This window comes from Rhipicephalus sanguineus, chromosome 7 (genome assembly GCF_013339695.2).
Source record: "Rhipicephalus sanguineus isolate Rsan-2018 chromosome 7, BIME_Rsan_1.4, whole genome shotgun sequence".
Lineage (NCBI taxonomy): Eukaryota > Metazoa > Arthropoda > Arachnida > Ixodida > Ixodidae > Rhipicephalus > Rhipicephalus sanguineus.
The window spans coordinates 126,096,178-126,118,180 of record NC_051182.1 but is presented as its reverse complement, the minus strand read 5'-3'; the positions used below and the strand labels follow the sequence as shown (position 1 = coordinate 126,118,180).

The following is a 22,003-nucleotide window of genomic DNA, read 5'->3' as shown; positions in this document are numbered from 1 at the left end:
GAAAGAAAGAAAGAAAGAAAGAAAGAAAGAAAGAAAGAAAGAAAGAAAGAAAGAAAGAAAGAAAGAAAGAAAGAAAGAAAGGAGAAAACTGGAGCGTGGCATTTCGAAGCGAATCGCAACTTGGAGCAAGTCCTTCGCTAGGCCGGCTGAAAAGCCTTTCCGGCGTCGACTGCAGTAACGACGCGCTGGGCGCCGAAAGATGCTTTCCTCTCACCCGCCCTCCACCCCTAGCGGCCGACAAACCCCGCTGCACCTTTTTCTGAACTCCAGCGAAGCAGCGAAAAACCACTGAGCCGCGGGCACCCGGCCGACACTGACTGAACCACCCGAACCGCAGCGCGTGCCACCTTCCTCAGAAAAACCTTGCGCACAAAGGAGGAGTTGGGGCGAAGAGGAACGTACTACACCGAAAGCTTGGCCTCGATTTCCCTGTCGAGAGAGAAGAGCACGGCGTCTCGCAAAACAACGGGCGTTGCCGCTAGAGAGTTTGTGGCTCGCACCGGCCGCGGGGAGAGCCCCCCAAAATAGTGGGCCTCTCGGCACGATCCCGGTTGCCGACAAGGCGGTGCAGCCTGGGCTGTCTGCCCTAGACAGAGAGCGCGCGCCGCGCCGGTGCCCATCAACGTTAACCATCGCCGACGAGCCAGCTGCCTAGTGAGCCCGTCGGCGAGAGGGCCGGTCCTTTCCAGTCAACTCCAGGGCTGTCTTCTCTGTCTGTGCGTGTCCGGGACGGTGAAACCTAGTTGCCGATCGACCTGGATTAGACGGGGCTCTGTGCCACCGCGGTTGACATTGTGCATCGCTGTGACGATGCCGCTGGAACTTTTTCCAGGCGGGCTTTTCGAGATTGTGGGCGGTGAGACTTCGTGAAGCGTGAGCGGTCGGGAAGATAGGTAGCGCCGTAGGTATCGTGGCGATAATCATGTCGACGACGGGCGTGGTCGAGGAAGAGACCACGTGTTCTCGAGCGCCGGATCAGTTGCTCTGAGGGACCGCGCCGGCATTTCACGGGCATCATTTTCTATACTTCACGTGTGACGTATTTGTGTGTGCGTCTGTAAAAGGGACGGATCTGGTCCCGCACTTAGTTTCAGCGTCCTGTGTTCGTGAGGTGTCGGCCGACGGACGCATGTGATGGTCCGACCACGTGGGCAACATCGCAACGCCGGCGCCTCTGGCCAAAGACTGTGTCGTCCGCTGGCAGGTCCACAACGTTTGCTTGGCACCTGTAGTGATTGATGTGTAGTAGTGGAAGACGTTCTGCGTGAAGGCGAAGAAGCCGACGGTCAACGATCCCTTCCCGAAGTCGGCGTCCCCTGCCTCGCCCAGCTTTATGGTCGGTTCCTTCGACCACCTGTAAAGGTTTACACGACAAATCGAAGACATTTCCAGAAATGTGGCTAACGGCGCAACTCATTTTGACTGCCGGCCTGGCTCAGGCTCTGGCATCGAACTGGCGCAGCATACGGAGCGACCGGCTCAACGCCGGCCTCTGTCCCGACTCGGACGACGACTTGTGTTCGAACGGTCGACCCGACAGCACGAGGCTGGCCTGCAAGTGCGACTACGCGTGCGCCAAGTTCGGTGACTGCTGCGTGGACGCCCCGCGGAGTCCCAGCCGCGAGCCGACGCACGCCTGGCGGTGCCACCCGAGCGGCTTCTTCTCGCTCAGGGCCTGTCCCGCCCGCTGGCCTCCCGACGACGCCGTGCGTCGACTCTGCGAGGGCTGGGAAGACAGGGACGGCTTCGAGGACGACTACGGCGGCGACGGGAGCGACCCGGTTGTTCCCCCCGTCAGGCACTACCTGGAGGACGTTCCCGCCTTCTCGAGTGACTCGGAGCGCATGTACTGGAACGTCTTCTGCGCCGCGTGCCACGGCGACGCCGTCCGGCTCTCCACGTGGCCCGCCAGCCTGGACTGCGACAGTGCGCCGCTCGGAGGTCGCGGTCCGGGTCCTGTAGTCATATTCGACGAGAGGTCCCTCCGACAGCTCGTGGCCGCCGGGAACCTGAGCTACGTGGGCGACAACCGGTTCCTGGTGACGGACAGGAACGAGAAGCACCGCTGCATGCTCAGAGTACAGAGGTCTGGCTGGAAGTCCTTCTCACAGGCGCACCTTCTTCGCTCGTGCGCGTCGGGCGCCGAAGCGGCCCCGCGATGCCGCAACAGCAGCGCCGAGCTGGTGTCTCGCTGCGGTGCCTACACCGCGTACGTGCACGATAGGGTGTCGCGAAGGAACTACCGCAACTACCACTGCGCACTGTGCGACGTGACGCAGAAGCAGCGGCTCGCGTGCGGCGCGTACGCCGACGACCTCGAGCCGGAGGGCAACGTGGTCTCGTACCAGTGGCAGATCGAGTTCCGCGTCTGGAGGAACCCGGAAGACACCCCGCTCGAGTGTCCCGATGACAGGCGCATGAAGGACGACCTGACGCGAGCCTGCCTGCCCGTGGGCTGCGCGCCGGGTCTGGTACCCGGACCAGAAGGTATGTGCGTGCCCGAAGACGTCGCCCAACCAGACCCGTTCGACAAGCCGCCGCCAGCGTGTCCTGTTATTCACCTGGGGTCCAAGTATGTGGGACTACTTCGAAACGGCTCCTTGCTCCTCAACGTGAGCCGTGGGCAGGTGTTCGCTCCCGACCAGTTCCTCCTTGTGGCGGAGGTGAGAGAATTCGGCGGCTAAATGAAGCTTTATTATTTGTGTATAGAATTAACACTAGATTAGCAAATCCGCATTAATTTGGGAGCGGGGTTTTTATTTGAATGAGTACAGACAGATATAGGAAGATACAAATGATAATGATTGGCTGGAAATGTTGGCCTGGTTGATTCCTGTACTCCAGGTTATGGTATATGCATTGATGACTAGAGACCGGATATTAGGCAAATGCCTATTTTGTTCCTTGCGCTCCTATCGTGCCACTTTGATATATCAGCATGAATTAGATGTTAAAAAGAGGTTTTATAGTGTTTTTTAATAGTGTGCGAATAGTGAAATTTCATCTCGAATCGAATTCGAATAGAATAGTGCCGAATAGTGGCCAAAAATGTCGAATATCGAATCGATCGAATGGAATAGTATATTGCCACGCCCACTTCTTGTCTTGTTTAGATGTATTCGGGACAGCGTCGAGCGTTGATAACCATCCCTGGCGGTCAAACCCGAATACATCTAAACAAGACAAGAAGTGGACGTGGCAACATTTACACGAAATGTGTACCGCCAGATACGGCAAGACAAAGGAAAAATCAGGGACGCTACGGCGTGCTGACAGCTTCATTACGCACTTGTTCGGGAGTGGCTTTTGTTTCAGCTTTTGTTTCAGAGCCGCCATTCCTGTCAGCAGCGCCCCTCCTAACAGAGGGGGTTCGGTAGCTAGTTTTCTTTCCCTATGGTCGCGCAATACGGCTCATCCGGCAACGGTAATGTTGTGCTTCATCGCCATGGGTGCTCCGGGCCCAAAAATCTTCGGGCGCCCGTTCTTAGCAGCGTTTTAACTGCGCGCCGGAAGGATGGGAGTTTCTGAACTAGTGGTGTGGTGCGGCAGTGGCGACTGCCCAGCGTGAACAAATTTTTACATGGAAAGCCAATCACCGAGGGTTTCGCTGGCCAAAATCAGGTCGTTTTACGGCGCTTGCGGCACATGCGACCGAACTATACACAAGAAGTTCGTGCCTTCGTTGCGGGAGCGATGTTGTGAAGGACTTGACAGTTTCATCATGTGTTTTTCTACGTGCGGAAATGACAATCTTCTTTAAGGTCAACATGCGCTCGCTTTTGAGCCTGGATGTCGGTGAATTAAAGTTTAACGAACGGCTACGTTGGCGTTAGTTTTAGCCACCCCACCCTAAGCAAGTTGCACCATTGGCCTTTGTCACGTTCTAGATATTCGTCCTGTCGAATTATTCGAAACCTCGAATACTAGCTATTCGAAAGTCGAAACGAATTATTCGATTAGGAACTATTCGATTCGAATTCGAAACTCGAATATTCGCACACCCCTAATAAATGCCTATTTTTGGCGTTTGTGCCTAGATGCTTACAAACGCCTATTTTCAAAATTGGCGCTTATACTAACACTATTTAGCCTCAGGATTTGCACCCGGGTGCAGTTTGAGAAACTTATTCATGTTACCGTGCGACATTGACTTTTCGGAATTATGGGGTTCAACCTAAAGAGTGAAGAGAGAAATAAAAGAGAAATGTGATGTGCAGTTGGTTTTTGTTTTGTTTGTAATTTATTTTTTAACGTGTTGAGTGCAGTAGCGTAGCCATAAGTATTTTTTTTGGAGGGGGGGGGGTGGGGGGGGGGGGGTTAACCATACTGTATGCATATTCGTGCGTGCGTTTTTGTGTCTGCGTGCTTATATATACACATGCAAAACACAAAAGTTTCGAGGTGGGTTGAACCCCCTAAACTCCTCCCCCCTCCCCCTGGCTACGCCAGTGGTTCACAGCCAGGGGCGAAATTGGCTCTACACGATTTGATCCGGCCAACCGGAGGAATCCCTCCCTTCTGGTATTTTACCGATCTGACTATATGCTCCTCCTCTGCCCTTCTCAGTGATGCTGAAAAGACACCCAGGAGTGTGTTGAATCGACAGTGGACACTTGACTCACTGTGCAGAACACGGGAGAGACCGTGTTCTGCGAACCGTGCGCGACGAAGCTCAGTTCCACGGCTATGTTCAACTTATTCGCGCCTTTGTACCATCTTAATAGCTGGAACATTTTTCTTTTCTTGTCGTAGATAGAAGTTGCGCACGTCTTCGTTTGAAATTTTTTGCATTTATGTGAAGACTTACTGTGCCTATATTTACGATATTGGAAGCCTAAAACGTTGTTTTGCCTGCCTGTTTCTGGCGCCTAAAACGAGCTTTTTTAATGCCTAAAAATGCGGCCTCTAATGATATCACACAGGCACGCAAATACACAGAATGGTTATTTTTTACAAAATTTCGTGTGCGTCTTAAAGGGACACTAAAGAGCAAAACGATTTTTCTCGCATTAGTAAAGTAGTCTTCCACGATACCAAAAACACCACGCTTGCTACGAGAAGACGCTTAATAAGCGAGAAAACGCGCAAAAAGAAAATACAGGTGGCGACGCCACCCTGGAATTCCCGCACCATTTGCCGTGACGTCACATATTTTCGACGGTGCTTGCTTGGGCCTACGTAGTTCCTAATCGGTTAAATCGAAGTACATTGTCCTCTGAGGGGGCCGGAGACTTGACATAACGAGTTTGTGGAAATTTCGTCGAGCCAGTGGCGCCAAAATACGTTAAATGCTCTTTGAAACCTTTTACGTCACGAATTACAAAGTTCGGCGCGAAATTTAAAAATGGAACTTTGAAATTGGTTTTCTTCTCTATTAATAAACCTATGGTAGTGAAATAAACTACACAAGAGTTCTCTGAGCACACTTTATCAATCTAAACCAATTCATTGTTTCTCTTTAGTGTCCCTTTAACAAAATTTTACTGATGACCACAAAAACGAAATACGTATTTTATGCCTGTTTGGTGAAAAACTGAGAGGCCGCTGTATTATTACGCACGGAATTTCGTAAAACTTCACACCATTACGTAGGTTTTTGCCGTATTCCTCTAAACGGCAGAAATCTCCTTTTCTTATGTACATATTAGTTAAAGTACGGAAATCTTTTAGTGTTAAAGGCCTTTATTCTTCAGAAACACCAGCAGCAGAGATTTTCAGGCCACGGCGCGGCCTCATTTCGGTGGTAGAGAAATGCATCCGAGTACTTAGATTTAGGTTGAGGCGAGTTAAGAAACCTGAGGGGGTGGAAATTAATCCGGACTCCAGACTGAGGCGTGCTTCATAATCATATCGTGCTTCCGAGTTCTTAGTGCTTGTTTATTCGTCCTGCGACCCACATTATTGGTAAGTCAGTTCGCAGCATACGCAGGCAGACCATGCATCTGGTATTTTTCCAGGCAAAAACGAAAGGAATGACGTGGATCAGAATGACAAGTATAACAGTAGTTTCAAAATAAAATTACAGCCCAGATGGCGTAGAACCTTCCCGAGTGCGCACAGAAAATCAAAAATATTGACCGATTTATCGTCGAACGATCGCTCAGCGCCAACACTTGCCACCTGAAAGCTTGACAAGTCAGTCAGTACGATGCCATGCACACATCTGCGCACCGATTTTCCGTCCTATTTACAAGTTGCTTTGTAAAGCGAATGTAGTTTTCTTTATACAATATACAAAGTGTTTTGTGCCTAACTGTGACTTGCAGGTGAACGAGCAAAACAGAACCATCGGCTGGTACGCTCTGGCCTGCGCCTGCCACCGCATCAGCTTCATGTGGACGCCCTCCCTGCTGTTCGTTGCGAGGCTGGCACTGGGTGTTTCCATCCTCTGCCTCGCCGTCCTCCTGGTCACCAGGCTGCTCGAACTGCACGTGCGGCGCCACAAAATGGCCGCCTGCCTCGCCGCGAGCGCCATCTTGTCGCAGTTCACCCTCCTGCTGGAGCCTCACATCGAACCCTTCAGCCGCGGCTGCGCCGCTCTCGCCGTGGCCTGGCACTACTGGAACTTGGCCTGCGTCGCCTGGATCGTGGCGCTAGCCGGCGACGCGTACCGAGCTCTGCACGCGCTGCGCAGCATGCGTCCGGACGGGCGCTCCATCCGGCAGCTAGGCCTACTCTGCTGGTTCGGCCCGGTGATCGTCGTCGCCGCGGCGTTGGCCATCGACAGGCTCCAACCGGAGTGGCCTCTGAGACCGCTGTACGGCGAGCCTCTGTGCCTGCTCAACGATTCCCTGGGCTCCGCGGTGTTTCTGGGCATGCCCATCGCAGCCATGCTGCTGACGGCGGCCACTTTGCTAAGCCTAGTCGCACCGAGGCTCTGTGGAGGCCCGCCTCCGCAGACGAAGCCTGCCAAGGCCGAGTTCCGAGCCGACCGCGTCCGCTTCTTCCGGCTTGCCGCGATCGTGTTGCTCGCAGTAGTCACGTGGTCTTCGCCGCCGCTCGCCGTGGCGCTGGGTATGCACCAGCTGTGGTACGTGTTCTTCGGCTGCCTCGCCGCTCAGGGCATGGTGGCGCTCGCGGCGTTTGCCCCGCTCGGACGCCTGGCGGCGCGGCTGCGCGGCACGCGGTCGGCGGGCGTGCTCGTCGCAAGTTCGTCGGTGGGACACCTGTCCGACCCGCAGCAGGTGCCGCCGCTGGCCGCCACTACGGTGCCGATCGACCCCGTGACTGGGCCTTATCGCAAGCACTTGCCGTCGCAGGCAGCGGCGGTTGCCGCCACTCAGCAACAGAGTTCGCCCAGTAGGCGCTCGTCGTGCAAGCCCAACCTGGAGCGCCGCTTCAGCAATAAGAGGCCGCTTGTCATCGAGGACGAACTGGAGACCAACGGCAAGGCTTGACTTTCGGAGGTGTGAATGCGCAGTTTCTTCGCGGTGGACGCTTAGGCCATACGTGTTGTGCGCATGCGTGAAAATGTGCTAAAACATGTTAAACGACCAGTGTGTAACATACATTTCTTTGCGGCACAGCCCGCAGAGAGCACAGGCTCCGCTTCATCACATGTACTGGCATCTCCTTTTTGTACCGTGCAAGTGTCAGCGCCCAGGCTTTCCTAAAAAACTTTTGCGAATCAGCCGCGGCTAGAGCTTAAGTGCTTTGGAAAGCGTGTGAAGTGAGCCGCATGCATGCTCTGAGTGTTTTGCAATGATTCGAGGACAAACTTTCTTCATTTCCTAATACACAGAAGTATAGTTCGACCTAGTCATACGCAGTATCTACACTACAGAGGTTTCAGCAGCATGGGATGCGCACTCAATACGTCGCCTTCTGAGCTGTCTAAGACACAAACGAGAGAGATGCCAAAAAGAAAAAAAAAGTCAGACGTAGTGTATTTCATGTGCCAGACAAAGTGTGATATATCAGAAACGTTTTACATCGCATCTGCTCGGGGTCAGCACGTACACCAGCATGGCTACAAGATCACACTTGCCGCGACGTCATTGTGTCCTACATGTAAGACCTATGGTGATAATGAACATTATTAGCTTAAGTGCAGTGAACTTGATAGAGATACAATGCATCTTTCAAGCACTCCAACGTTTAGGCTCACCAAATGACAGAGTGAATGACATGGTGTTTCCGCGTGGACACTGGACACTCGGGATGGACGTACCGCGACTATTGTTGAAGTTAAAGCTTTACTGGCCTAGTCGAGCGAGCTTCGCCGTGTGCCGCCGCTTGACCTTGAAGCAATACCACGTGACTTGCCCCCGCCGCCGCTGCCTCTCCAGCCGTGTCCACGTGACTAACCACGTGACTCACCGCTCCCTCTGCCACGCCGGGTCGGTGCCAGTTCAGCCGTTGTGTCATGGTCGCGCGATGGAAGGAGGGAGTGAGGACGCTGGTCCATCTGTGCCGAAGTTGTCTGCGCGGTCCCAGCGTCGAAAGCGGCCTATAGATGTCGCTCGGCTTTAGATGTCGCTAGATGTCGCTCGGCTATAGATGTCGCTCGGCGGTTAGACGATAATCTGTTTGTTCTTACCCAGTGTATAGAAATATCTAAAATAGAAAACAGGCCCTTATACGTAGCTTATCTAGATATCACCGGGGCGTATGACAACGTTAATCAGGAAATTTTGTGGGATATATTGAAGGAAGTGGGCATAGGTGACGACTGTGTACAGCTTTTGAGAGAAATATACCGAGAAAATACAGTTTGTATAGAATGGGAAGGAATAAGTAGCAAGGACAGCGTTGAAATTAGCAAGGGGCTGAGACAGGGATGCCCTTTGTCCCCGCTGTTATTCATGCTGTACATGGCGAGGATGGAAAAAGCGCTAGAAGGTAGCAACATTGGATTTAATTTGTCACACAAACAGGTCGGAGCGATGGTTGAGCAGAAGCTTCCAGGTCTATTTTATGCTGATGATATTGTCTTATTTGCGGACAGTCAAGATGATATACAGCGACTGGCAGATATATGCGGAAGGGAGTGTGAGGCCCTAGGACTAGGATTTAGTGCAACAAAATGTGGATTGATGATATTCAATGATCACGGAGACCATACGGTCTTAATACAGGGCCAAAAAATACCGAGGGTAAGCGAGTACAAGTACCTCGGAGTATGGGTAAATGAGGGGGATAGATATATGGAGGTACAAGAGAAAGCATCGGTAGCAAAGGGAAAGAGGAATGCTGCAATTATGAAGCACAGAGCTTTATGGGGATACAATAGGTACGAGGTGCTTCGAGGGCTGTGGAAGGGTGTGATGGTTCCGGGGCTTACATTTGGGAACTCAGTGGTGTGCATGAAGTCAGAGGTGCAATCAGGAATGGATGTAAATCAAAGGACGGTAGGCCGCCTCGCCTTGGGCGCTCACGGGAAGACGACAAATGAGGCGGTGAAGGGTGATATGGGATGGACAGGCTTTGAAGTGAGGGAAGCGCAGAGCAAAATGAGATTCGAAGAGAGGCTGAGGAAAATGAAGAAGAGTAGATGGGCAGAGAAGGTTTTCAGGTATTTGTATAGAAAAAGCGTTGACACGCAGTGGAGAAAAAGAACTAGGAGGCTCACCAGTAAATATACGGCTGGCAGTGCGGGCGATATGGCAACAAGGAGCATTAAGCGGAAGGTCAGAGAGGCGGAGAAGACTTATTGGATGACAGCGATGGAAAAGAAGCCGGCTCTGAGTAACTACCGAGAAGGAAAAAAACGAAATAAGGAGGGAAAGGTTTTATGATAATTCAAGGGGAAGCGCTTTACTGTTTGAAGCAAGGTCGGGCTGCCTGAGAACGCGTAGTTATAAAGCGAGATTCAGTAACGAAGAAGAACTATGTACATGCTGCGGGGGAACTAAGGAAACGATGGAACATGTACTGATTGAATGTGGCGATATTCACCCAGGTATACGTGTGGGCACGAGTCTACATGAAGCCTTGGGTTTTAGGGACAACAATGGAAAGCTGAACACGCTCGCGATAGAAATAAGAGACGGTTAGAGTATTGGTGGCAGAAAAGTAGAGATAAAGTACAAAAATAAATAATTGGGGGAAAAAGGTTATTCTGCCTTAGGAGGCAGAGAGATGGACTGTGAATTTATATTTTTTGTTATAATAACATAGATTTAATCAATGTAGATAAGGCATTAGGACAACATTAAACAAGGAAGTTTTTTTTTCTTTTTTTTCTTTTTTTATCCTTCGAGCCTGGTGGCAGACATGTCACCGCCCCGTTATAAAGGGGACGCTCATAGCATCCAGTTAAAGCGGAAACGTGAGTGCCAGCGCGCAAAGTGACAGGCTGAAAAGAGTGAAGAACGAGAAATTCGGCGAGCTAAACTTCGGGAGAAGGATGCAGAAAGACGACAGCGACGAGCTTTAGGGGCGGCAATGGACTCCCCGTGTTCGACCTCGGCGATGGCTTCGGAAACTGACGAAACGACGGTAGTGAGTGCTCGCAGTACGGAACGTCCGACTAGCCATATCGTTTGGCTGGCAAACTGTGCTTCGGCTATGAGGGTAACCAAGCATAACAAAGTATAACAAGCTTTCGCTTGCATAACCGGGCCTAGCCTAGCTAAGCCAGCCGCGCTGCCATTTTTTCAAACGTTACAGACCTCGCATGTGACTGATGATGAGTGACACTCATACTATAGGGTGTGGTGCGGTGATATGGCGGCCCGGCACAGCACCATACGCGGGACAGCTCATAGGCCACCGGCATGTGCATTATAGCGTACGTCGCGCTGCGCGCGTCCTCTTTCTAACCTGCCCGCGCTTCGCTTTTAAAAAATGATCATGTTTTCAACATTACCTGGTAGGAGAACACCGAGCGGAGCAATCGCTTGCAAATCTCGCAAGGATAGATCCGCCTGCAACCTACGATGCCCTCCTCCTTCTCCACGACGTGCATAACTTGATGTTGCGAGAAATGGATTCTGTGAATCACAGCATCGCCTGTACGCAGTCTCATGGTAGTTCATGTGATAACTGAATTTGTGCATGGTCACGCCACATGTGTCTGTGCACCTTTGTCCAAAGCACCTCGGGGACGGTGTCTAAGAGACAAAATCTTTGTTTACGCTCTACGCTTGGCTACCGAGCACCCTCTATGCAACGTTATGTATGCCAAAGGACATAAAATGATTGCATCAACGGATATGAGAAGTTCGATCACGTGTGGACGCATCATTTCGAATCACGAATGATTAATAAAAGCAGCGACTGACTGGCGTCCTGTGCGACAATGTGCGAGCTTAAAATACGACGAGCTTCAATGCGGCCGCCTCGCTGTGTTATGAGCATGAATATGTCACGAGTGCCCGGTGTGTGAAATACCAATGCGAAATGTGCTATACGCTATATTTGTGGAGCTGAGAGCAAGCTGCTTTATTTTAAATTTTACTTTCCGCGTTCGATCCCAGCTTACGTTCACTTTTGAACCGTGCGAGATGAATGTTCGCTGAGTATAACTTGTGAACTCCTGTGGGACGTCGGCAAACATTTAAGAAAACATGGTTGGTGCCAGTACGCATGATATGTTAAATCACCGGCTGGCACGTGGGCGGACAAGTTACAAAGGCTGTACAGGTTCGCTTGTAAAATAGTTCTAGGCGGGTGTCCGCGGCAGCTCTGAGGATGCAGGCTTCTATTGGAAATGGCTCGCAGCCTGCGTCCGCAGAGCTACTGCGGATGCGCAACTGTAGAAGTCCCTCATGACTCCCATTTCGCTTTAGTTGTTCAAGAAAATTGCGGGAACTCCGTCGCTTGTTCGTCGAGAAATTCGCCCTGTCAAACCCCTTGTCTGGTATCTACTTATCCGGAGAATTACTCTCATGACTCCTCTTGCGTCAGCGCGGGAATGACCTGAACTCCTTTAGCGCTCGTGTTTCGTGAACACGGCACTCCTTCGCCTGGGAGCTCGTCTGCAAAGTTACTCTTCTATGACTGCCAACCGTTATTTGTAGGGGAAAAGGGCGTTTGTCGGGCATCTTTTTGTAACAACGATAACCGTCACTTGGCTTGCTTTGCGTTTATTTTTATTTTTTTTTGTTCGAAATTGTTCACTCAGTACTTTTCCATCGACAATGATATGCCATGCTGATAGTGCACAAGTCACCCGTAAGTACTGGGCGCACGGTGATAACCAGGGGCGTAGCCAGAAATTCTTTTCGGGGGGGGGGGGGGGGGGGGTTAACCATAATGTTCGTGCGTGCGTTTGTATGAGCGCGTGTATATATACGCAAGCAAAACTGAAAAATATCGGGGGGGGTTTGAACCCCCCCCCTCCCCCTGGCTACGCCCCTCGTGATAACACAAGAAAAAGAACGCCAGTTATAGTCTATTGTTGTGACAAAACGACGCCTCAAGTACGGTCCTTTTTTCAGAGTGTAACTCAGCTTTCCTGACGGGAAAGTTACCCTTTGTACTACATGCTAGCGTTCGGAAACTTCATTCTATAAAAAAGAGCGAGTAAAGAGGGTGTGATTTTGTCCCACAACGATCATCTTCACGTGGCGCGTTTGCGTTTTCTTCCGTGAAAACTAAAAAAAGAGGAGAACGACAAAAGAGATAGCGCCTGTCTTGTGTCGTTCTCTTCTTTTCCGTCTACGTTTCTTGCGCTTGGCCCACAAAGAATGCTATGTCACGCTGATAACGCGCACGCCGTTCGTGACCTGGGTGTACAGGGAGCGCGGCGATAACGCTAGGAAAGGCACACGCCATTGATGACGATTATTGTCGTAGGACAGAAACACCGTTTTCACTCCCTTACTCCTTTTAGCGTGCACTCTAAGAAAAAAATCGAGTATACTTAGGGAGTATTTCTGCCACACAACGATAATCGTCACCTGCCTCGCGTACTTTCCTTGCATTATCACCGCGGTTGCGGCACTTCTCGGCCACGAACGGAGCGCGCGCAATCAACGTGACATAGCATTCTTGATAGGAAAGTGTCCGCCGCGGTAGGGGAGTGGTTATAGTGCTCGGCTGCTGACCCGAAGGTCGCGGGTTCCATCCCAGCCGCGGCGCTCGTATTTCGACGGGGGCGAAATGCTAGAGGCTCGTGTACTGTGCGATGTCAGTGCACGTTAAAGAACACCAGATGGTCGCAATTTCCGGAGCCCTCCACTACGGCATCTCTCAAAATCATATCGTGGTTTTGGGTCGTAAAACCACAGAAATTATTATTATTGGATAGGAAAGTGGCCAGAGTCGGGTTTTCAAGAAAGGAAACGCGAGCAAGCCAGATGACGGTTATAGATGCGTGGCAAAAGCACTACCCAAATACTCTTTTTTCTTATATAGAGTGTGTAGTACTATCTATATCGCGCGTATACGATTAACACAGATAACATCGGTGACCAGGAGACCCAGACAGGAATGCGCTCTACTTCGTGCCATCGCTATCGAGGTGTCTGTCGGGAGATCACGAGATTTGATGGAAACAACCGAAACAACTGTGTCACCGTCGCACGTTGGCGCGCAGTATATATTCCATCATGGCGGCGGCCGGAGTGCGTGACCCTGTCACCAAATTCCCGTGCTGTAGCTGTCAGTGCGTTGCGTCGCAAATCAAACCGAGGGGCCGAAAGGCAGAGGAGCGTCACATATTCTCGTTCCACCAAACGTGCTAAGAATGTACGACGAGAGCCGTCACAAAACACACACACACACACACACACACACACACACACACACACACACACACACACACACACACACACACACACACACACACACACACACACACACACACACACAAAGAAAGAAATAACGGTCTGGGAAGAAACTGCATGTTTTTCGGGGGAAAGGGAATACGACGCGAGTAAACAGTAAACAGCGAGAAAGGTTCTGCACTGATGCAAGCATGCGTGCAACGTCGCACACACGATTCGTTTCTTCAAAACCTTAAAAGAGACGCAGCGTGTGCTGGCGCGCCGCGGTTCAGAAATACACACCACCCGGCTATTCGTTTTTTTCCCCTCTCTCTCTTACCTACTTCTTCAGCGTCGACGAGTGCGGGGTGCTAGCTACCATCAGTCAGAAAATGTGTGCCGGCGGGCACCGCCACCAAAAGTAAAGCGAAGGTTCGCAGAAAAGCTCGCGAGCGTGTTCATGCGCAACCCTCCGCTCGACGCCAGGAAAAAAAGTTATACTCATCTAGAGGGGTCTGTGTCGCGACGCCGTGTCAGCGAAGCCGCAGCCGGACAGGTGGTGACGTCATATGAGGGCAAAAAGAATCAAAGGAAAGTACTGAAGCGCTCTCTTCTTGCGTTCGAGAAGTGGCTTCGGAGCTGTCAAAACGATGTGTTCGATGACGGCCACGCTTGGCCTGGTTGGTCTATATTGGGATGCTGAGCTATTCCGGGTGTCGTCAAATTCCGCAACGTCGTTGGTATTTTCGCGCGACCAAGAGTAGAAGTCCCGAGCCAGTTGGAGTTGACGAGGTGGCGAATTCTTCGATACAGCTGTAATTTAGAGGCACCCGGAACTGCACCCCCCGGGGTGCTGTTCCCGACACAAGTCAAATTCGGCTACAGTGCCCATGTCTGTAACGGCGGCATCTTGAACTAATCAGATGGGCCGTAGCAGCCCTCTGGACCAATCAGAACTCGCAAGGCAACTCGGCAGCATGAGAGAATTCGACTATGTCCAGAAATACCACTCCTGGTTTGGGCGCTGTCGTCCCGAAATACCCAAGGGCACAAACTGTGCGCAGTTCTTGTAGCTTCCAGAGTTGTCGCAATGTCTTCAGTTCTGGTTGGCTTGCGGGAAATTGGCAACGTTTGACCGATTTGTGCAGAGTTTGTCTTGCCATTCCTCTGTTGCAGTCCTGTAAGTTGGGGTCAGTTGAAGCGTGCACGATCGAAGTCCTCGAATACTTTTGCAGATTTGTAACTGACCCGTCATTACCAGCTGCATGCCATTCGTCTGCCAACATGACACACATAACAAGGTTGCGTACCTTAGAGATCTGTGTACACTGTCCATGTGCGATATGCAACTCGCCCATCCACGTGTAATACTGCAATTCACATGCCATCAAAACTCTCCCATCTCTTCCGCCTCTACCAACTGATTTTCGTTATTTTCTTCTCATCACCCACTTGAAAGCGCTGCAACATTAAACGCGGCTTTTATCGGGAGTCTGACTAATCAATAAACGATTATACACGTTAGCGTGCTCATGATTATATATACACAGTTGCTATATTCAAGTGCCAACAGACTCCTGCAATGAAAGAGCGATTGGACAGAAGAGCCAACGTTGTGGCAGGGGCACATTCTCATGCAAGCGCTCGAGCTTTCACGATCCGAGCGCAGGCTAGACTAGGGGACGCTTCAGAAACCAATAATCTCCCTCCTGCATTTACCTCTAAAGAGAGATTGGTTACAGACCACGACATTTGCGGTCATTACCGCCTCGGTCGCCAAACCCTCCCACCTTTACTACGAGGTCCTCACGCAAGCGCGAGGTTCTATGGCGTAGACTCCAAACCCGCACTTTTCTTTCCCCTGACTTACGCCACAAAATTTACCCCGAGATGTACCCTAATTCGCACTGCAAGTTTTGTTCTGTCAGGCGAGCGGACCTTAACCACATTATGTGGCAATGCAAACGTCACTCCCCTCCCCAGAGCCTTCGTGAACAATTAAGTAATCAGGAGCTGTGGGAGGCTGCCATGCGCAGCTACAACCCCGCACTTCAGGAGGCTATCCTGAGGTGGGCTGAGGTGGTAGAGGAGGCCTACCGCGAGTAGGATACCTCGCCTTCATCTCGCAGCCCCTTTCCCTTAAGATGGGATAAATAAAGTTACTTCTCTCTCTCTCAGGCCCCCAATACAGAAGTGGCACAGGATTCCTAAGCATATGTACTTGAGATGAGAAGACGAAAGCGTTTATTTGACTAGGTTGTTGTTACGATGGGGTAGAGTCGGTGGGGTGCTGTTCAGTCTGACGAGGGGATTCTCCTCCCTATATGCGGCGGCTGCATGTGGTTGCTGCGCCGTACTGGAGCACGCATAGCGAGATGGCGTGGCTGCAGAAAGCACTAGCTCCGTCGCCAGGGTCTATCCGCTGCTACACAGAAGAATCTGCTTTTCCCTGCCACGCCCATGTCTTCAAGGCGGTTCTTCACTTACTTGAGGACGCTGGACTGGACAACCGGCTGTAGAAGCCACCCACCACGTCCTCCGGCTATGGACGTCACTCTCCTCTCCACATCTTCATTGCCCTCTCCCCATTACTCTACTGGCGCTGAGCCGTGCTCCCAACTAGGCTGCAGAACTGGAGTCTTTCCCTCTCTTCCCCCTCCTTGCTCAAAGCACAGGTCTAGGTTAACTGAAGAAACAAGAGAGGCCTAAGCCCTGCAGTGGGCAGGAGTCAGGCTTTATGATGAGTGCGCGCCGAGCGTCACTGCGGCGACGCTAGCTAGGTGGGCGCCTTCTCCAACTTAGCCAAGAAACATGGCCGCAGCTCCAGGTGGTTGCTGTGGCATCGGTTCCGGTGGGAGAGATCACGTGATTTCCGTGCACAGCTTTTGCGGACGCCAGCTGGGTGCGTGCTTTCGCCAACCTGACCAAGAAACGCCCTTGCGTCAAAGCTCCTTCGTTTGAACGTTCGCTCCAGTGGATGTGTTCCAATACTCACCGTAGACAGCTAAATAGACAGCTAAGTGGACAGCGGCCATCTTAAGTCCCAGTCCAATTCTCACGTAGCCGGCAAAATAAACAGCTTCGAAAAGACGCCATCGGAGACAAATACGATGCAGGCTACTTTGCTGTCCAAACAAGATGGCGGCTCAGTGAACTGCTCGGATAGCTCTGATATATGCCTCTAGGCACTATAGCTCTGATGTCACCGGTATGGTCGTCTGCACACCAGCAGACGCTTTTCCAGGCGCTCAATGTGAGCTACGTTCAATTTTTGATAGATTTGAACACGAAAAAAAGTAAAGAAATAACTGTTACGTTTGTTTTTCTTAGCTTTTTCTTGTCAACGCGAGGTGGCTTCACGTCGCGCAGCCGCCATCCAGACGCGTTTCATATCTCGAAGTACCAGGGCTCGATGCTGTCTTCTAAGCTGTCAGCGTAGACTGCCTACGATGCTGTCCAGAATTGGAACACAGCCAGTGTTGCCACTAGCCCACTAGTTCAACCACTCTTCAAATCACCATCTTCCTCTTGAGCTGGAACAACGCACATATAGTGTGGACCCTCCCACAAATACTTAGCGAGGAAGCAAACAGCCAGTGCTGCTTTACACTTGGCCAAGAAACTGCTTTAGATGGTATTGGGGACGAAGAGTTACGGAGTCGCCCCCTATCGGACGCGCCTCGATTGCGTGCTAGGTAGGATACCGCCGGCGCGCTCCCTATAGGTTTTGCTGTCGGCGCTCTACAAAAACACCTCGCGGAAGCCCTCCAGGACATTTCTGTAAGTACTTTCGAAACGAAATGTGTTCTTTACTGTCAAAATAATAATTTTTGACGAACAGAAAGCACAAGATAGTTTATAGTCGCTGTCTCTTTGCAGAAAACCGAACACCCGCTTCACGCGGTCACCGCGTTGGAGACCCCTGAACTGGCTTCTTGCGTGAAAGGTAGTCAGTCGCTGTGTGCAAACTATGTGAAAACTCTCGTTAGAATAGGGTGCCAGTATACCCAAACAGAGCATAACAGAAAGAAGCCTCAAGTCAGCGATCACACGGGTTCGCGGCGACTGACGGTGCTGCTGCATGTATGTCCGTACTCATGGTTTCGCTTTTGCTACGAGCGCGTTTTGGCACCGTGCTGTGAACTTTGGTCCGAAAAATATGAGAATTTGCGAGTACACAAACAACTACTGTTGCGCGGACGCAATCAGAGTAGTTGAAAAACAATTTCGTTACAACTACGACTTCGGTGCGGCAACTTTGCGACGTGCCGTCCCAACGATTCAATGTTTTTTTTTTTTTTTATCGCGATAGCAATTATATGGACAGTCTAGGCTTGTTTTTGCCGTCGCCGTCGTCATGCACCGTGAATGTATTAAGTATGTGTGCATATATATATATATATATATATATATATATATATATATATATATATATATATAAGTCCCAAAGAAAAATAATTCAGAAAAATGCTTTCGAAGCACGGAATCGAACCAGCGCCCTCCCGCTCCACAGCGCGTGACCACTACTCCACAAAGCACAGAACCTCCAGGTAGCTAACGGCGAGCGTTATATACACACCCTTTACCGCTGACAGGACTCAGAGACGGCAGGCGCTTATAAGCGCTTCTTACCAGAGGGATGGCGCGAGAGCTCAACGGGCGCATTTAAAAGTCGTCAGCCAGTTCGCTCGCTTCTTCTAATATTTGCGCAGGGAGAACCTTGCTCTTCCGCTGTCTACTGGCGCGGTAGTTGCTGCCGGGGAGCAGATGTTTCTGCAGCGTAGCAGCGCATCCATCACGGGCCGCGTTTCTTGCTATCGCATTTATTACTTAGCCCTTGCGGCGAAACTGTGACATTTTCTGTATAAATTCGTGTAAGTTTCAATGTTGTTTCACAAGCTGTCTCGCAGTGCACATTGATCGGTCTTCTCAGCGGGAAAATGCCGATGCTTGTGTTCACAGGCGTGCGCAGAGGGGAGTTCCCCCTGCAGTCACCTAAGAAGAGGGGGGCGCAGAGTCTGCCCCATACATTGACTTAAAGGGACACTAAATAGCAAAACGATTTTTCTCATATTAGTGAAGTACTCTTTCACGATACCAAAAACACGACGCTTGCTGCGAGAAGACGCTTAAGCGAGAAAACGCGCAAAAACAAAATGTAGGTGGCGACACCACCTTGACGTTTCCGCGCCATTCCCCGTGACGTCACATGTTTTGACTGCGCCTACTTGGGACTACGTAGTTCCTAATCGCTAAAAATGAAGTGAGTGCATTGTCCTCTGAGGGGGCCATAGAATTAACATACCAAGTTTGGGACAATTTTGTTGAGCCAATGGCACCAAAATACAATAGACTGAAATCCGTGACCTCACGCGGGGAGATTTCGGCGCGAAATTTAAGAATGATACTTTGAACTTGATTTTCTCCTCTATTAATAAACCTATGATGGCGAAATTAAGACATTAGAGTTCTCAGAGCACAAGTTATCGATCTAAACCGATACGTTGTTTCTCTTTAGTGTCCCTTAAAAAGGGAGGGGGGCGCCACGATGAACCTTCTACCCCCCTGAAGGAGAACCCTGCGCACGCCTATGCTCGTGTTTCTTTATTCAGTGCATTCGTTTCGCTTGGTGCTCACACAAAGCGTGAGAAAATGCGACGCCTTTTTTAATATGCTCTTCAATTGTTGTTCACGTTACATTCCAGTGAACTTGCCGCTCTCTGCCATTGACAAATTCATAGACCGAAGCTTCACCACTTCGAGATTGCTGGTGGAAGGAGAAGTGGTCTACGAGGCCAAGCATGTATACTAGCATGCAACGCCAAGGAAAAGAAAAAAAAAAGCAGTAACGTTCAACGGACTTGTTCTGCAAACGTTGCCTGTGAACTAGGACCCACATGAAATAGCGGTGAAAGAAAGAGAAGTTACTGCAGCAACCAGCAGCCGCAAAACAGGGTAACAACAACGCATAAAGAGTAAAATGCAAAATTTATTGCGCAGAATTATTTGGCGAGTACTCCAGCAATTTTGGCAGCAGTGTCGTGTCTAACGCAAACAGTGCGGCACAGGTCAGCCGCAGCATTTGACTCGCTCGATATGTACATCCACCAGCAAACGTCGAGTAGCTTATGAAGGCGAAACCTTAGATGCCTCATCAAACGGGAAGACTAACCGTGGGCGGCGTCAAGACGAGTTATGCAAAAAAGAATCGTCACGTGATGACGTCATTACGACGTCACAGATTGCCATCATTTGTAATGTAATGACGTCACATGACATGGTCGACATGGTCGCTTGCACTGACTCTGTGATCGGTGGGTCGATCACAGAGGCTGTGCAAAACCGCGTTAAGGACGTGTTGTTGGGCGAGTTGGTGCTTGCTGAGTGACATAATGCAGCGCTAAAAAACACACACCACAAGTAAGGGTCCCGTCGGTTTGTGTTCCTTACTTTGTGGTGTGTGTTTTTTAGCGCTGCATTATGTCACTCAGCTTTTGGAGGAGGGCGCGGGAGAATCTATACGACTGGCAAGAAGATGGCTTTCGCATTTCAGTCATCTGACGAATGCATAAGGGACCCTGTGAGCTCTTTAAATTCAACGTGTCTAAACAATGACTCACGTATCTGCAGCCGATTTTGTGGATCACGGTTCCGACGATCAAGAGGTCGCACGGGAAGTTTCTGAGATGGTATCGCACCTGGTAAAAGGTAGCGCCTCTTCCATCCTGTGGCAGAGAAGCATCATTAGCCGGCGGGATGCGTGCGCGAACCATCGTCTCAGTGCGCGCTACCTGCTACTCACCAAACATCGCAGGCCCGACGCACTGCAGTAGCGAAAGTCTTCGTCGCGGAAGTAATTGTTGCACACACGAAACGTAGCCGATAGCTGCTTGCCAGTTCTTAGCTTCACAACCCACGTTTCATGCGGTTTCTTGTCCCGCGAGTACCGGTGCAGGCTGACACTGGGCTCCGTTGCGTAAGCCCGGCACTGAGGCAGCCGCTCTAATACAATGGTTTCAATTGAGTAGAAAATGCAAGAAAACTTCCGTATTTTAACAGACCACAGCGCAGGCGGAACTTGAAAACTCGTTTTCAAAGCACGCGGCAGCGCTCCACAAGCAGCCGACGCTGCCGCCGAGACCACACGATCCTGCCAAGCACGTCACGCCGACGGCGGCGCCGGCGTTTCCAGTGGTGGGCCTCGCGCCCAATACTATGAGCATTTCCCTTCTTACAAAGACAACACAAGCACTGCTACATCCTGGGCACTGGTGCTATTCCATGCAATGTCCCAGTACTTTTTGACAACGCCCCCCTCCCTTTCTTTGCAGAACACACAGACTCGACAAGTCTATTTGTTATCAAATGGCTTCATTTTTAATTAAAAATACAAATCACATTGAGAAAGGAAGTGCCATTCTCCGGCAAATAGGTCCTGCAAACGGAGCGACACGCCGTATGTTTGAAACAGCACACGTATTACGCGGATGTCTTCACGCTCATAAAATGAGGCCATGCCCGTGTTTGCCAAGAGGAGGGCAAACGAGTTTTTGGGTGTCTTGGAAACAAAACGGTGAATTCCCTACAGCATTCAGTGCAACAATATTTGGCTCAGATGTTTGCGGGAGCCTTCACTACAGATTGGCAGTATTTCCTGGCTATGTTCACAAAGCGTTGCAGGGCTCTTTTAAGAAGGGGAACAAGGCCAAAGAAAACGGCGCGGACAGGTGACAGTACTGGTTGTTTTTTTTTTGTTTCTGTCCCCGTCTTAAAGGGAGATTGAAGAGAAAAACGATTTTTCTCGTACTAATACATTACGATTCACAAAACCGAAAGCACCACTCTTACTGTAAGAAGACGCTTGGTAAGCGAGAAAATGCGCAAAAAAAAAAATACCGGTGGCAACGCTGCCTGGAAGTACCTGCACTAGCTCGTCATGGTGTCAGACTGACGGTATCTGCTAGGGACTACATAATCATCTGTCACTAAAAATTATTTACATTGTATCTTAAGGGACATAGTCTAAACATAACGAGTTTCAAAAAACTTCACTGAACCAATGCGGCCGAAATACACGAAAAGACAAATTCGTGAAGCCACACGACACTCAAGTCCCGGTGCGAAATTGAAGTGTGAAACCTCGACCTTCATTTTCTCTTCTAATAATTTACAACGGCAAAATTAATGACAACAGAATTCCCGAAGAATAACTTATTTGTCTAAACTGCTTTAATATTTCACTTTAGTGTCCTTTCAAGAAGTCTCACTGTTTCCCTTCACTTACTATGCTCAAGGCATGTGCACGTTGCGAGCATCGTAGGACTGGCAGCAGTTGTAGTACTGTGTACAAC

At 50.5% G+C, this 22,003-nt stretch overlaps 1 protein-coding gene across 1 annotated transcript; it reads left to right on the top strand.

The window, feature by feature from the left end:
* The first annotated feature begins 471 nt into the window (after nucleotides 1-471).
* LOC119399844 (uncharacterized) lies at nucleotides 472-7,526 on the top strand. Its single transcript, XM_049417487.1, has 2 exons — nucleotides 472-2,663; nucleotides 6,105-7,526. Exons 1-2 carry the CDS (start codon nucleotides 1,395-1,397, stop codon nucleotides 7,395-7,397), a joined length of 2,562 nt encoding a protein of 853 aa, XP_049273444.1. The 5' UTR covers nucleotides 472-1,394; the 3' UTR covers nucleotides 7,398-7,526.
* The last annotated feature ends 14,477 nt before the right edge of the window (nucleotides 7,527-22,003 follow it).